The following is a 14,113-nucleotide window of genomic DNA, read 5'->3' on the forward strand; positions in this document are numbered from 1 at the left end:
TCCTTGAATGGATAGGCGATATACGACCCTGCTGAAGCAAGAATGGTCCTGACTGCATATTCAACAACTATACAGCCTCTCGCGACGTTCACACTCTTCGCAAACCACACAGATACAGTGTCTGTCTGCGAATGTGCAAGGCTCACACATTTTATGCGTACACGGGATGCACCATTCTCGACGCCCACCACACCCTTCCGCGGAAACTTGAGAAGAAGAGGCGCTGTAATTGTCGTATTTGTAATCGGAGCCATACACTGGGACGTCGTTGTCATAGCCATAATGTCTAAGGTCGCCGAGTCCGTCATCAAACTGCTCGACCAGAAAAGCATTTTCTGTAGGATGGTGTGTTTGAGTAGCTGCTATATCTCTGGAGTCGTAGCAGAACTCGACCCAGGAATGTCTCGTGAGGCTAGCATAGGGGTTTTCGCTTCTCTCGTTAGCATCTCGACTATCGAGAGAGCTTTCCGGCTGTGAAGGGCAAGGATGAGGAGCGTCTTGCAATTGCGGCGTATATCAAATCCTGACCGTCCCTTCTCTGGCCGGCCGAAGGAGATACCTCGAGACTAGAACGGCCGATATCTGCCTCTAGCTTATTCGCAACGTCTGTCTTGATTTATTTAGATTGATCGAGGGTCAGGTTGTGGTGCGATGCAGAACAAATATAAATTGTCCGTCCAAGCAGCAACACAGTAGGGCTAGACGGCCATGGTGAATGCCCGAGGCGAGCGATCAGGGTAACCGTACGCCACCAAACCGAATCAACCGTTACGATGGGGAGAAGGCACTGATGAGTGACCTTGGTGATGTGACTTTGCCGCATTTATGCGTACACAGAGATTCGGTGACCTAGCCCGTGTATAGACAAACAGTGGAAAAAGAACCGTCCACTATCCATCTCGGCGTTTCGAGTCGCAGATCTTCTGCTGGTGTTAGATGCATCAATTTTATCAAAAAGGGAGGCAAACCAGAGAATAAAAGCCAGTTCTTGGAAGAGCAACGATATTGATTGTATACAGACGGCCTCTTGATGTTTCCGGTGGTCCATCCGTACTAGCTGTTCTGATCGTGGCCAGCTCATGTTAGCTTTAAGCCAACATGTCCGTGCTGGTTTGTTGTCATGGCTGAAGATCAAACGCTGCTCTGCAGTTCTGCAGAAAGATGATCAGGACTGCAGCAGTGTATCTTAGAATACTTCGATTGTCAAAAGAGTGTCTGCATGCGAAGAAGGAAGTCTGGTTTGTTTTCACAGGGTAAACACTGATAATGTGGATTGTTCTTTTGGGTTCTCGTTGATTTGATTATACCTTGCACATTGCCTTCGGGTTTTCTGTAGTTCTGGAGCATCAGGGGAGGACGTCATGATATTGCTAGCAGCGAGAGAGATTGTTTGTGCCGACATTGTTATCATATCCGAGCAGTGAGAAGAGAAGAACAGACCGGGGGTTGTTTTGAGGTATTGCACTATTCTTATTCGGACTTAGTCTATCACGTGAGTTTAAAGCGGCGTATCGTACGAGGAGTGTCTCCTCCGGCGCGCTTTTCTGATCCTGACTTCTATGCAGGCTCCAGCACTATCTCTACTCTCTGTCATTTTCTCAAACTGATGTCAAACTGATGGGCGGCGCATCTACGAGATAATTTGTTTTGGACTACCAGATGACCCACACCCCTGGAGGTGGGATCAAAGTATGATGTCGGTAAATTCGCAACTCCGCAACTATGTTGCCTCGGCAGTCAAATATCATAAAGGATTGACCCCTCTAGGCTGGAAATGTGTAACTCATCTGAGCATCATCCACACTGACTCGTTCCACTAGAAGAGACGATTGAATATCTGCCCAAGCGCGTGAATGCTGACCGATACAACCTTTCAGATGGCCAGCCCCAACGTCAGCGCAATTCCCTTTGCAGAACCCAGCTACCTTCGAGGTCTGCCCTCGCCTTATTTTCGAGAAACGCACTTGAACTTCCAGAAGAGATGTCGTGCCTTTTTGGAGAAGCATTTCCTACCGTACGCACTTGAATGGGAGACCGCGGGGACGGTGCCGGAGCATGTCTGGACCACGTTCAACCAACACAACATGCTGCTTCCTAACTTAAACTCGCCTTTGCCAGTGAAGTGGCTGAAACGCCTCGGCATCAACGACATACTCGGTGTCTCTGTCGAAGAATGGGATTATCTTCATACAGCCATCTGGGTTGTCAGTCAATGCTCTAGCCTATTCTCTCATCCTTTTCCTGACCAAACATAGGACGAAAGAGCCCGGACAGGTATTTCGGGGCCGGGGTCCAGTCTCTCTCCGGGATTCGCATACGCCATTCCTCCCATTCTCAATTTCGGCTCTCAGGCCCTCCAAGAAAAATTCCTCCCTGAATTACTCCCGGGTCATGCCCGAGCATGTATTGCGATTACGGAACCTCAAGCCGGGTCCGATGTCGCAAACATTCAGACGACGGCGATCAAATCAGCCGACGGAAAATATTTCATTATCAATGGTGAGAAAAAATGGATCACGAATGCCATCTGGTCCGACTATGCGACTATGGCTGTCAGGACCGGTGGACCCGGGCCATCGGGTATCAGCCTGGTTGTCGTCCCCTTGAAAAATAGCCCAGGGGTCACCATGCGACGGCTACAAGTCAGTGGCCAACAAGCTGGCGGCACTACGTATATCATCTTGGATGACGTGAAAGTTCCAGTCGAGAATCTGGTCGGTAAAGAAGGTGAAGGGATGAAGTACATTATGACCAATTTCAACCATGAGCGTCTGTTGATTGCTATGGGCGTCACCCGACAAGCCCGTGTGGCCCTTTCTACCGCCGTGGAATACGCCATGAAGCGAGAAGCCTTTGGCAAGACATTAATGGACCAGCCTGTGGTCCGACATCGACTTGCCAAGGCCGGAGCTGACCTTGAAACGCTGCAATCTTGGATTTATGAATTTGTCTACCAGTTGAACCATATGACAAAGAAAGAAGCAGATGTGAAGCTAGGTGGACCAACAGCACTTTTGAAAGCGAAAGCGGGAATGGTGTTCAACGAGTGCGCTCAAACAGCCGTTCTGATATTTGGTGGAAATGGATATACCCGAACTGGTCAAGGCGAACTGGTCGAGAAGATCTATCGGGATGTCATGGGGGCTCGTATTCCTGGAGGGAGCGAGGATGTGATGTTGGATTTATCAATTCGACAATTGGTCAAGAACTACAAGAAAGGACTCGGTAAAACGGTCAATAAACTTTGAGATTGGTGGGAATGTGGAGATACAAAATGGGGCCTCAAGGGAAAAGGCCCCAAAGGGAAAACACTAAATCTGCACATTCATAAGCCAATAGGGACATGCTTATACTCCATCTCCTATCCTACCAATACGTCTTGGGGTAATTAGCACAGTAGCACCGTTCTATTGCCAAGCGAGCGACTTATCTTGGAGTGGAACAATATAAACACCATCGGAGATCCGCGTTGATGATACAGTAATTACTATTTAAGTTGCGTCGAGGACAAACAGACATGCCAGATCTCAGTCGAATTCTCTTGTCCATGAATAGTTCGACTACTTTGATGTACGTTGAAGTTTGATTGACGGTGTCTCGGTAACATTTCGATTCGCCATGAGCACCCGTAAGCTTTCAACCTCGGAAGTCCGTACACACAATACAGACACCGATTGCTGGATCATTCTGAACGGCGTGGTATGGGATATCAGCGGATTTGCCATTAAGCACCCCGGAGGCCGCGAGGCCATCGAAGAGCATTTCGGACAAGATGGGAGTCACGTCTACAACGACATTCACAGTCCGGGCCTGGTAGAGAATTATTTTGGGTCAGCGAGGAGAATAGGTTTCCTGGAGGACGCAAAGTCCCAGACGAGCGATAGGAGCCCCAACAACGACAACAGAGAAGAGAAGACGGATTCAAAGCCAGACCTCGATTCCATCATCAGCATTTACGAGTTCGAAGAGGTGGCCCAGACAGCACTGAAACCAAAGTCCTGGGCCTACATCTCCGGCTCAACCGAAAATGGGTTCACTAAGAATGCGAATGCGGACTGGTACCAACGCATCTGGTTTCGGCCGAGGGTATTGACAGGTGTGGGGACGGTGGACGTGAGCACGACGATTCTAGGGCAGAAGTGTGCCTCGCCCATTCTCAATGCGCCGACCTCGTCGGTCAAGCTGGCCCACCCGGACGGGGAGTTGGCATGGGCGAGAGCGTTGTCGGCGTGTGGGAACCCGATGATCATCCCGACCATGTCGTCTTATTCAGTCCAAGAGATCGTCGGAGCCCTGCCGAATGGCCATCCGTTCTTCTTCCAACTCTATGTCCACAGTGACCGGTCGGAATTGGAAAAACTTCTCACGGAAGTCTGCAAAGTGCGTCCCCAGGCGATTTTGGTCACGGTGGATTTACCTGTGATGACGAAGCGTGAAGGCTATGTGAAATACCTGGTCCGACATGGAGAAAGGAAGGCGACGAAACCAGCGCCCACGACGGCGCCCGTGAAGCCCGTGTACGAGGCAATTGATCCCGACCTGACGTGGAGGGATATAAAATATATCCAAGAGCGCACAGGGTTGCCGGTCTTTGTGAAGGGAATTCAGTGTGCCGCAGATGCCCGACGAAGTTATGAGCTGGGTTGTGCTGGGATATACATTTCCAACCACGGCGGACGCGCGTTGGACACGGCGCCACCTTCGATCCTGACTCTCTTGGAAATCCAAGCTAGCTGTCCGGAAATCCTAGATCACATGGAGATTTTCATTGACGGGGGCATTCAGCGGGGCACCGATATCTTGAAAGCGATCTGCTTAGGTGCCAGTGCTGTCTGTCTCGGGAGAACATTTCTCTATTCGTTGGCATATGGAGAAGATGGTGTCAAGCATGCCATCAGAAGTGAGTTTGAGATTTAACGAATCCACGGTCAACGCTGACGTTTCCACAGTCCTCGAGACCGAGCTCAAAGTCGCCATGCAACTGGTGGGCATCACGAGTCTGGAACAGGCACATCCAGGTCTTTTGAATACGACGGAGCTTGATACATACATTCATCGAGGAGATGATCATCCGTGGGCACGAAAGGTTCGACGATCCAAGTTATAAGAACCGCGCGAATTGAGGAGACTTGGCCACTCAGCCTGATGTCCTGAGGAAACGAGGTGGATAAAAGTTATTACAGAGATGTCTTTGAACGTTGAGATAGACCTAAAGAAGAGAAAGAGGAATACAAAATGGCATCCAATCCGGGCCTCCCAACGTAAGTAATAGGCTCCTTGTTTTGAGTCCTACTGTAGGTACGCCGTACACAGGTCTGGCCATGAGAAAGCCCGGGTGCGTGCCTATCTAATGCCAGCAAGTCTTGCCCCTGTATTGTCTTTGATTGGAGTATTCGACAGCCAGTGGCCACCAGCAGGGAAAGATTGCAAGTCACGATCAATTTCCAGTTCATATATAATTACCTCTCTGACCTATTAGGGTCCTCCGGTTCATCACGACATTGTCTCGTTCCCCCCGAGACCATTCATGCCACCCACAATACGAGACAAGGCGTCTTCTCCCGTTGGGCCACGTCCCTAGGCGAATACCAAACCGTCGCCGAAGCCCTTTGATCAATCTCTCATCCTAACCTGTTCCTGCAGTGGACAGTCTGAGAGGAGAAAAAACGGCGAGAGCACTCTCCATCTGCTCTCTGATACGGTGCACCGCTTCTTCCAGCCGCCTACGGAACTCTGGGTGGCTCTCGCTCTCCAGGGCCACATTTTCGTTCCTCAAGGTATCCAAATCACGTTGAACGACGGTAAGATGTGTCGCTATCGCTTCTTGGATCTGATGGTCCAGGTCGCGGCTGAGTTCGGAGATCCTGTTCCGAAATTTCCTCCGGATGTTGGGGAAGAGTTGATTACTACCAAATCCTTGCCGCATTGTGCTCTTGCGCCTCGCGTCGCTTCCCCGACCTGCGATGTCCGTCATATGAGTATCTCAACTTACGTTGGTCATCGGGCAATATGTGCTGTGAACTAACCGCTATCATTTTTGCACGTGTTATATGATGGTTCCATTAGCTGGCCCACAAACGAGCTGCGAATGCCGGAAAAGAGGTCGGTCTGGAGAATTCTACTCGACCAGTTAGCTTTACGAAATGTAACGGTTGGGAATACGGGGTTTCCTACGATATGTCGTCTTGAAATTCATCGCCTAACTTGTCGACATGAGACACGAGCATGGCTTGTCGGTGTCTCAATGTGGCGGTCAAAGTTCTCAGGGAACCCGTTGGAACGCTGGTGGCATTCGCTGATATCCTCATCAGCAGCTGATCCGTCCCTGACATGAAAAAATGGGATTGATAACCTACATTGAGCTATCGCACGATCGAAACTTCCTTCAATCGTCCTGGACAGATTGGCTTGCAAAGCGAGGAGATTTTGGTGAAAAGCTTGCCACGGAGTTGCCATCTGGGTAATCATGGTTTGCGTGGCTTCAACGTTCCAACAATGGCTTCCTGCCGCTATGGTGGAATAATTCCCGTAATTCCGACAAAAGGCAGAGTAGGAATCTGACAAGAAATTAACACTCCTCAAGGAAAGAGGGTGTGGGGTGAAGGAAATCAAGTCCTTACTAGGATGCCACTGTCATTGTTTCTATTAGCTGTCGTATGGTAGGAGACGTGTTCGATGTTGGAGTGACTTACCCCTTCCCATTCAGAAGTCGCGTTCAGCGCAGCTCGACTCCACTGATCCGAACGTTGAACTGCTCGACCGTTAGCGTAATGAACTTTTTTTTTTGGAAAGTGGACTCCTGACCCATAATGGGGGACATTTGCTCCTTGAACTGCCGTTCCATTGAGTATCCAGTGGTATTGACAGCAGATGTTGGGAGTCTCAGCTTTTCGAAAACTTTGAATTAGACCAACCAAGCATCCTCGAAAACTTTTTCCCGTAGAAACTTACGGTATCTAATTCCCGCTCGATCTCATCCAGGGCATTGCGAATGGCTTGCTTTCTTTCGGCGCTCACGCTCCCGGAGCCAGATTGAACCCAGAGTTCAACCGATCCGAGCAATGCTGGAATGGCATTCGTTACGTACTCAGTTGCTGCGTGAAGCTGGCTCGCTGCAACAAGCGAAAGGCAATGTTTCCGAACTTCTGGAATGCCAGACAAACAGAGGAAAGGCCAAGACTCTACTTTTGGTCTCGCCCGATGCTCCCAATAATCCACATTGCTGACGCAGAAGACTGGTAAGTCGGCTCTAGGTATCTGGTTCTGATACATCGTCTGAAGCGCGTCTGTGACTCTTTGATTGCGGGTAGTGATAAGATAATTTTTCAACCTGGAGTGTTTCTGAGTCAATGTTCAATAGAAATCTCAGGGCACGTCGACTTACTCGAACTTTTGCATATCGAGGTGTTTTCTGGGAAAAGAAACCATGAGCATGGGCGTCAGAGCCTTCCTCGTCGAGGTTGAAAAACTTACTTTATTTTTCTGGAGCGGGCGGTTAGTCGCCGCAGCTGTTGGTTCTCCTCGTCATCCACCGCATCACTGTCAAAGCTCAGTTCACTTATTTCGGCCTCGATCGTATCGAGGTCTGTTTGGAGGTTCCCAATCTCCCTGGTCATGTTGCTGATTTTCATTTTCGTGTCCCCCTCCCAATCTCGCTGCGCTTCGTCTGCTAGAATATCCTATGTGAAATGTTAGTGGTACAGACTGTTGTGAAGTGGATTATAGTTATGGCGCCGAAAACCCATCCGAGGGCTTCAAGACTTACATCAGACTTGGTGCAAATGATTCCAATTCGCGACAACGAAGCCCTCCGGGCGAGCTTGAATACTCCCTCCACGCCAGCATCCGTAGTGGCTCGACCGATATAACAGATGGCAAAAATCTCGTCGCACTTGAGTAAGTATCTTTCGGTGATTCTCAGCCGAGCCGCGTTGAGATCCCGAAGGCCTACCATTGTTAATAACAATGCGAAATACCCCGCAAAGAAAATGTCGCTCACCGGGGAGGTCAACCAGGATAAGGCCCTTGCTCAGAATGTATGCGTTGAGATAAACTCTGGCAACATTAGCGATGTACATTTGGAATCGAGTAGGCACTCCACTGGATTCACGAACTTGATCTTTCTAATGAAGGGCCACTTGGAGGGTTCATTCGGGGAAATTGGCTCAGAGGTCAGCCCCATCAAGTGGTCGGAGCACTTGCGTGCATCATCAAAAACTTCCTTTCTCGGGTTCCCACCCGGGCCTTTTGTCAGAGGCAGGCCCGAGCTCATCGCCCATGTCAGCAATGTCTGGACCACATTCTCCTCGGGCTCATCAAGAAGGAATCGGTCGCTGTGCGCCAGGTGATCCCGAAAGGCGGCACGGAATGTATCCTGAGCAGCCTGAGCAGTCTTGGCTTTTTCCTCGAGCTCATGGCGTTCATCCGCCGTCATACGGTTATCGTCAGGCTCACGAAGATGGTAATGTCGGTATGATTGCAGGAGTTCGGTTAGCTGCTCCCGAAGCTCGTCCAGAGTGAAGTATTCGATTTCGAGGGCAAAACTATTATGCTCGTGGTAATGATACTCAGTGGCAACGCATGTGCATGCCGCACCGCTGTTGCTCTATTGCCAACGTCTAGGTTAGCTTAGCAATAAAACGACCGCCGAAAAGGCGGTGCTATCCACTCACCGTACGGGCAAACCCCTCGAAATCCAACAGCGAATTCAAGAGACTACTTTTGCCTGACGACGGTAAGCGACATATCCAGGCCGTAAGCCACATCAAGGCCACACATACCGACCCCGGAGTCTCCTACCAGGCCCACTGTACGGGTCGAGGGGTGTTGGAAACGACTGAGGTCAACAGCCTGCAAATACAATGTTCGTATACGAGACTCGGACTCATTGTGCAATGAAGAGCTCGCCAGGATATTCACCAAATCACCGACAAGGTCCCTTGAATGCGCCAGTTCTCGCTGGAACTCGGGCTCGTGGAATCGCTCGTGTGGAGGCTCTTCGTCAGCGACGTTGTGGGGTGTTTGGTCCACGTGGGAGCCCGAGCGACGTCGGGAGGCAGATCTCGGGCTTCTGGAGCCATCACGATGGATCACACCGGGGCTCGGTGATCGTGGATCAAGGTAGTTTCCGGGCGTTGGGGAGCGGGGTTTTGAACCTAGTTGGACATTAGCCATGACACCGGCGATGCCATCAATTGTGGAGCCTGGCGGAGAATATCCCTCATTCGTCGGAGTCGTCAGGCGGCTGGATGAATGGTCCTGTCCACTTCGTGAAGGAGTGGAAATTGTTTCTCTGGACGAAGATTGGCGTGTGGCCGACTCTCCAGATAGCACTAGATTTCCCACGCGCTCACCGATACCGGATATTTGGGATCTCGCAGGAGGGTTTGCTCCATAGGTTGGGGAAACTGAAGGGGGGAAGGATGTATTTTCCTCTGAAGTCGGAGGGGAAATAGAAAATGAAGGGGTCCGGGCCCGCGGAGTCGAGTTATTATGAGCAGTGAGGGATGATCCCAGATCAGGCTCTCCTTCAATCGAGGGGAGTGGTATGTCTGGGTCGGGATCGAAGGCAACGGGAACACTAGCAGATTGTGAAGCGTTACTAGTTGACGGTGTACATTGCCTTGACATGCTTGGATCGCTATCACTCGGGGGAGTGTGGGTGCGAGGGGACATGGCCAAGGCAGATGTATGGGCGTCAGCGGAAGATTGCTGGACCTAGTTAATCTTTGTTAGCTTTTCCGCGAGGCTGTCCTTCTAGATGATGGTAGAACGTACAGGTCGTCTCACCATGACTGCTGAATCCCTCTAAGTGGGAAAATGATGAAGAGCAAGCCAAGAGGTGTGGGAGAATACCGAGGACGGTCTATTTGCTGAAGGGATTTGGGAGAGGAAGATATATGCTCCGAGCATGTCGGGAATATATCGCAATCGTTGACCCCACCGGGTTAGGGGGGAGGGGAACATGGTAGCACTACCGTCGCAAGCCTGCAGCATACGGAACGTTCACTAACCCCAGGGTGAGGAGCTGACCGCCCGGGATGCATTTCTTACGACTTGACCTTGGGTTTCTCTGCTGAGACTATGGACCATGGCAATATAGATGTAACCGCTCAATTTCCGTGAGGAACAAGACCGCGGTGATCACGGGGAAGATGCATAAAACTGAAGTCTTCAAAGGAGCCAGACTGACTCGTCCAGCTCCTTTTCACTGGATGACTTTGGGATGGAGTTGAGGCAATACCCTGGGCATTATCCAGGGAGAACGATAGGGTGTTGTAGCAGTGACATGCATCTTACATTGGCGCCTAGCTTCAATAAGCGCCGTGGCGTAAACCTAGCGGGCTTCACAGGGCGTTTCGTACAGGACGGACTCGGGGAGATACTACTAGTTCCATCGTATGGAGTATGCCTAGTCAACTAACATGGTGTGTAGTGAGAGGCACACACTCGAAACATTCAAGCCCCGACGAACCGTACCGTACCAGAGTCCGCCCCACAGTTCCATCTTGCCACATCACCCACTTACATAGTATAAAAGACATACTATCTGATTGGGTGAGAGCTCGCATATCGGGCTTCGCCATTTTTTCGATCGGGGCTTCGCGGACCGGCGGGTAAATGTACACTTACCCTCTCGTGTGAGCCAGGGGTGAAAAATTGAAATTGCATCTCGTTCTATTTTTCATTCTGTCGACATGCCAATATCTTTTTCCCCCTGACACGACCAGAACACCCCGGGTTGTTGGGAGGAAATGAAGTTCTTAAAGAAAAAAAAAAAAAGACAAATCCCACCTTGTCCATACTGACCATGAGTCATCGCAGCAGCGACGACAGTCGTCGATTCGTGACCAGGAATTTTTTTCGTTGCTTCTATCTATGCTAGAGCTGGCCGTTTCATTCTGCACCAAAGCGAGCCAGTGTGGACAGGGAAGCTAGAATAATACCGAGCCTCGATCCATAGCTGGATAATAGTTCTGGCCGCGAGGCTTTCCACGGATCTCTACAGTCGCGACTTCACTGTGTGTCGTGGTTTGATTCATATGGAGACAATTGACATCCACACATTGGTGGTGAAAAAGGCGCATCATCATTGAAAAACACCTGCCCGGATCATGATGGCGTGAAACTCTTCCCGATTCACTCCCCTTCCCACTCCCTTTCCGCCATTCGCCTCGAGTATCATCGCCTTCAGAACATCGTCACTGACATCTTCCTTCAATGTCTTGGCCACCGCCCGCAAATCCGGCAGTCGAATGACTTGATCGTGACCCTGTCCCGGATGGAACAGGTTGAATGCGGCTTGGACCTCTTGGGCCTTGGTCTCATCCGTCTTCGACTTCAGCTGGATGGCGCACAGGGCGAGGAAATGCGGATATGTTACATAGCCAGAGGAATCGGGGTCCAAAATCTCGACGAACTCGCGCATTTGCGATTGATTGCTTGGCGCGAGTTCTTGGGCTCTGTCGAAAACAATAGCCGGTTAACTCGGGAAGGGCCCAGAATAGGATCGGCGTCACATACTTGAGAACACTCCTCACCTCGGTCGTCCGAATGACACCGTCTTTCTCATCTTCGTAGCCCTCGACATCGTCGAGCCGGAAGAGATTCCATGCTTCTTTGATCTCCGTCTCTTCTGCTGCGGTGATGTCGTTCTCTTTTGCCAATTTCGACCGTCGAGACCTCGAGGCCGATGGGGTGTGATCTGACGTGGACTTGACAGCGGGGGCCTTGCCCTTGGACGGCGCCTTGCGCGGTGGCTCAGGTTGGGTCAGTTATGGGGTGGAATGAAAGAAAACTCCGAACCCACCATTATCAAGGTAGACACGGGATAAGGCTCGAGAGCCAGGACGTTGTGTGGCGTGGTGATGGATGAGAGGATGTCGAGACCAAAGAATTACAAGGGTGGTTGACGTAGTTTTGCCGCCTGATTTACGGAGTACGGCGCCTCCATCAGCTTTTATGTTTTTCCTTTTCTCACCCGTCATTACGCCCTCAGATTCGGTTGACATGATGCGATAACCCATCTCTCCTCATCATGGACGTCCAGCTTTACGTCTATGACTTGTCTCAGGTATGGCCCAAGCTGCCGCCATGGCATCCTCTTTCGCGTCTCACATTTTCCCAGGGCCTTGCGAGGCAATTCTCTCAAGCATTGACGGGCATCCAAATCGACGCCATTTACCATACCGCCATCGTCTTGAACCATGTTGAATACTTCTTCGGTCAAGGAATCCACAGGAAAATCCCCGGTACCACGCACCATGGTCGACCCATGAAAATTATCAACCTGGGAAAGACCGAACTCCCTCTCGATGTCATCGAGGAATACGTCGAATCTCTCGAACATATCTACACTCCTGAATCCTACGACTTGTTCCTGCACAATTGCAACAACTTTACTCAAGACCTGGCCATGTTTCTGGTCGGGACGAGTATCCCCGATGAGATTCGGACGCTGCCCGAGACCTTTCTGAACACCCCCATGGGGCAGATGCTGCGTGGCCAGATCGATCAATCCATGAGGACCATGACCCAGGCTCCCGATGCTGTTGCGGGCCGGCATGCTATCAGAAATCCCCCCGCTGCAAAGACCGAACCAGCGACACGTGGATCGAAACCACATAGTGGAACGGCTCACAGGGTTACCACTCCCGGCATCATCAACGCCCGGCCCCCGGCCGACTCTCCAGGTCACGTTCACAACATCTCTTCACTCTCGGAACTGGATCGCCTCCTCGAATCCTCACGCCAGTCCTGTGCCGTCATATTCTTCACCTCCGCCGCTTGCCCACCCTGCAAAATAGTCTACCCAACCTACGACGACCTTGCCGCCGAGGCTGGCTTCCAGAGTGGGGCGAAGCTGATCAAAATCGACGTCTCGGCCTCTCCCTCGACGCAGGCCGTGGCCCAGCGATACCAAATCCGCGCCACTCCCACGTTCATCACCTTTCTGAAAGGCGAGAAGCACGAGGAATGGTCTGGTGCCAACACGGCACAGTTGAAGGGAAATGTTCGACTGCTCCTGCAGATGGCCACACCACCACCACACCGGCACTCGAAGCTGAAACTGCCCACGTTCCAGCGGATCATCGAGACGCCGATTATGTACACGCGCACTCCACCGCTGGACAAATTGCTGGCGAAAATTGGGTCGAGCTTTTCTCAAGATCCGTCCGTCCAAGATCTGGTGGTGTATATTCAAACTCGCGACGCCAAGGGCATGAACGAAGCGCCGCTACCCAACCTCCACAACTTCAGTACCTATCTCGCCACGGTCTTTCCTGCTCTCCCCCAAGAATCACATTTCGCCGTCATTGACCTTGTTCGTGTCGCCGCAGTGGACTCCCGCGTGTCATCCTTTTTCGTCACCGAGCATGACCATAGAACTCTCTCGACACTGCTGACCGGCACCCGCGCTGGCGAGGACGTCTCAACTGCTCCCTACAATATCCAGTCCGTCTCGTTGCAATTAGCGTGCAACTTGTTCAGCTCCAATGTCTTCCAAGAACAGATCTTCCGAGACCAGAATGCGACGTCGCCGCCATCCTCACCTCCGTCAGGTCTGCGAACCAGTATTGAAACCGTCGCCGCGCAATGTCTCCTCTCTCCTCATCCCAACGCAAGATCCATGGCCGCGGCTCTCGTCTACAACCTCGCCGCCCACACACATAATCAACGAATGCACAATACGAAAGGACCGGGCGACGAAGAATCCACACCGAGTGATGATCTCTCTGCCGCGCTTCTTGAGTCCATCACTTCCCTCGCTTCCGGAGCGCAATCCGCCTCGTCGTCAACGCATATCAAGGAAACGCTTCACGCCCTCCTGCTTGCGTTGGGCATGCTTCTCTACGCCGCCCCGCCGGACAATATGCTCTGGGATCTCTGCCGGGCGATGGGTCTGCGCGAGGTCCTGAAGGAGATCACATCCTCGGGCTCGGGGCTGAGTGCCGAGGTCCAGGCTGAGCCGTTGTTGAAGGAGGTTGGCGATGAATTGTTGGGAAAGGGAGGATTTTAACCGGGCCTTATCACCACGGTGACGTGGTCATAGAAAGAAATTACAACTTTAGGAACGATGGCATATCTTTGGTCCGCAAGACGTCGTAGCAAC

At 51.4% G+C, this 14,113-nt stretch overlaps 5 protein-coding genes across 5 annotated transcripts; 3 read left to right on the forward strand and 2 right to left on the reverse strand.

Annotated features, from left to right (window-relative positions):
* Positions 1-1,877: 1,877 nt before the first annotated feature.
* Z518_03440 (uncharacterized protein) lies at positions 1,878-3,248 on the forward strand (the record flags this gene model as incomplete). Its single annotated transcript, XM_013420465.1, has 2 exons — positions 1,878-2,204; positions 2,256-3,248. 2 exons carry the CDS (start codon positions 1,878-1,880, stop codon positions 3,246-3,248), a joined length of 1,320 nt encoding a protein of 439 aa, XP_013275919.1.
* Positions 3,249-3,618: 370 nt separating this feature from the next.
* On the forward strand, positions 3,619-5,107 carry Z518_03441 (uncharacterized protein; the record flags this gene model as incomplete). Its single annotated transcript, XM_013420466.1, has 2 exons — positions 3,619-4,900; positions 4,950-5,107. 2 exons carry the CDS (start codon positions 3,619-3,621, stop codon positions 5,105-5,107), a joined length of 1,440 nt encoding a protein of 479 aa, XP_013275920.1.
* A 519-nt stretch (positions 5,108-5,626) lies between these two features.
* Z518_03442 (uncharacterized protein) lies at positions 5,627-9,675 on the reverse strand (the record flags this gene model as incomplete). Its single annotated transcript, XM_013420467.1, has 13 exons — positions 5,627-5,958; positions 6,027-6,118; positions 6,175-6,295; positions 6,357-6,557; positions 6,621-6,630; positions 6,693-6,796; positions 6,915-7,330; positions 7,474-7,679; positions 7,766-7,947; positions 8,000-8,055; positions 8,115-8,605; positions 8,673-8,725; positions 8,781-9,675. 13 exons carry the CDS (start codon positions 9,673-9,675, stop codon positions 5,627-5,629), a joined length of 3,159 nt encoding a protein of 1,052 aa, XP_013275921.1.
* A 1,414-nt stretch (positions 9,676-11,089) lies between these two features.
* Z518_03443 (uncharacterized protein) lies at positions 11,090-11,812 on the reverse strand (the record flags this gene model as incomplete). The annotated part of the gene is made up of 3 exons (XM_013420468.1): positions 11,090-11,462; positions 11,524-11,759; positions 11,810-11,812. 3 exons carry the CDS (start codon positions 11,810-11,812, stop codon positions 11,090-11,092), a joined length of 612 nt encoding a protein of 203 aa, XP_013275922.1.
* Positions 11,813-12,037: 225 nt separating this feature from the next.
* Positions 12,038-14,020, forward strand: Z518_03444 (uncharacterized protein; the record flags this gene model as incomplete). Its single annotated transcript, XM_013420469.1, has 2 exons — positions 12,038-12,073; positions 12,128-14,020. 2 exons carry the CDS (start codon positions 12,038-12,040, stop codon positions 14,018-14,020), a joined length of 1,929 nt encoding a protein of 642 aa, XP_013275923.1.
* Positions 14,021-14,113: the final 93 nt, after the last annotated feature.

Source organism: Rhinocladiella mackenziei (genome assembly GCF_000835555.1).
Source record: "Rhinocladiella mackenziei CBS 650.93 unplaced genomic scaffold supercont1.2, whole genome shotgun sequence".
In the NCBI taxonomy this organism is placed as follows: Eukaryota; Fungi; Ascomycota; class Eurotiomycetes; order Chaetothyriales; family Herpotrichiellaceae; genus Rhinocladiella; species Rhinocladiella mackenziei.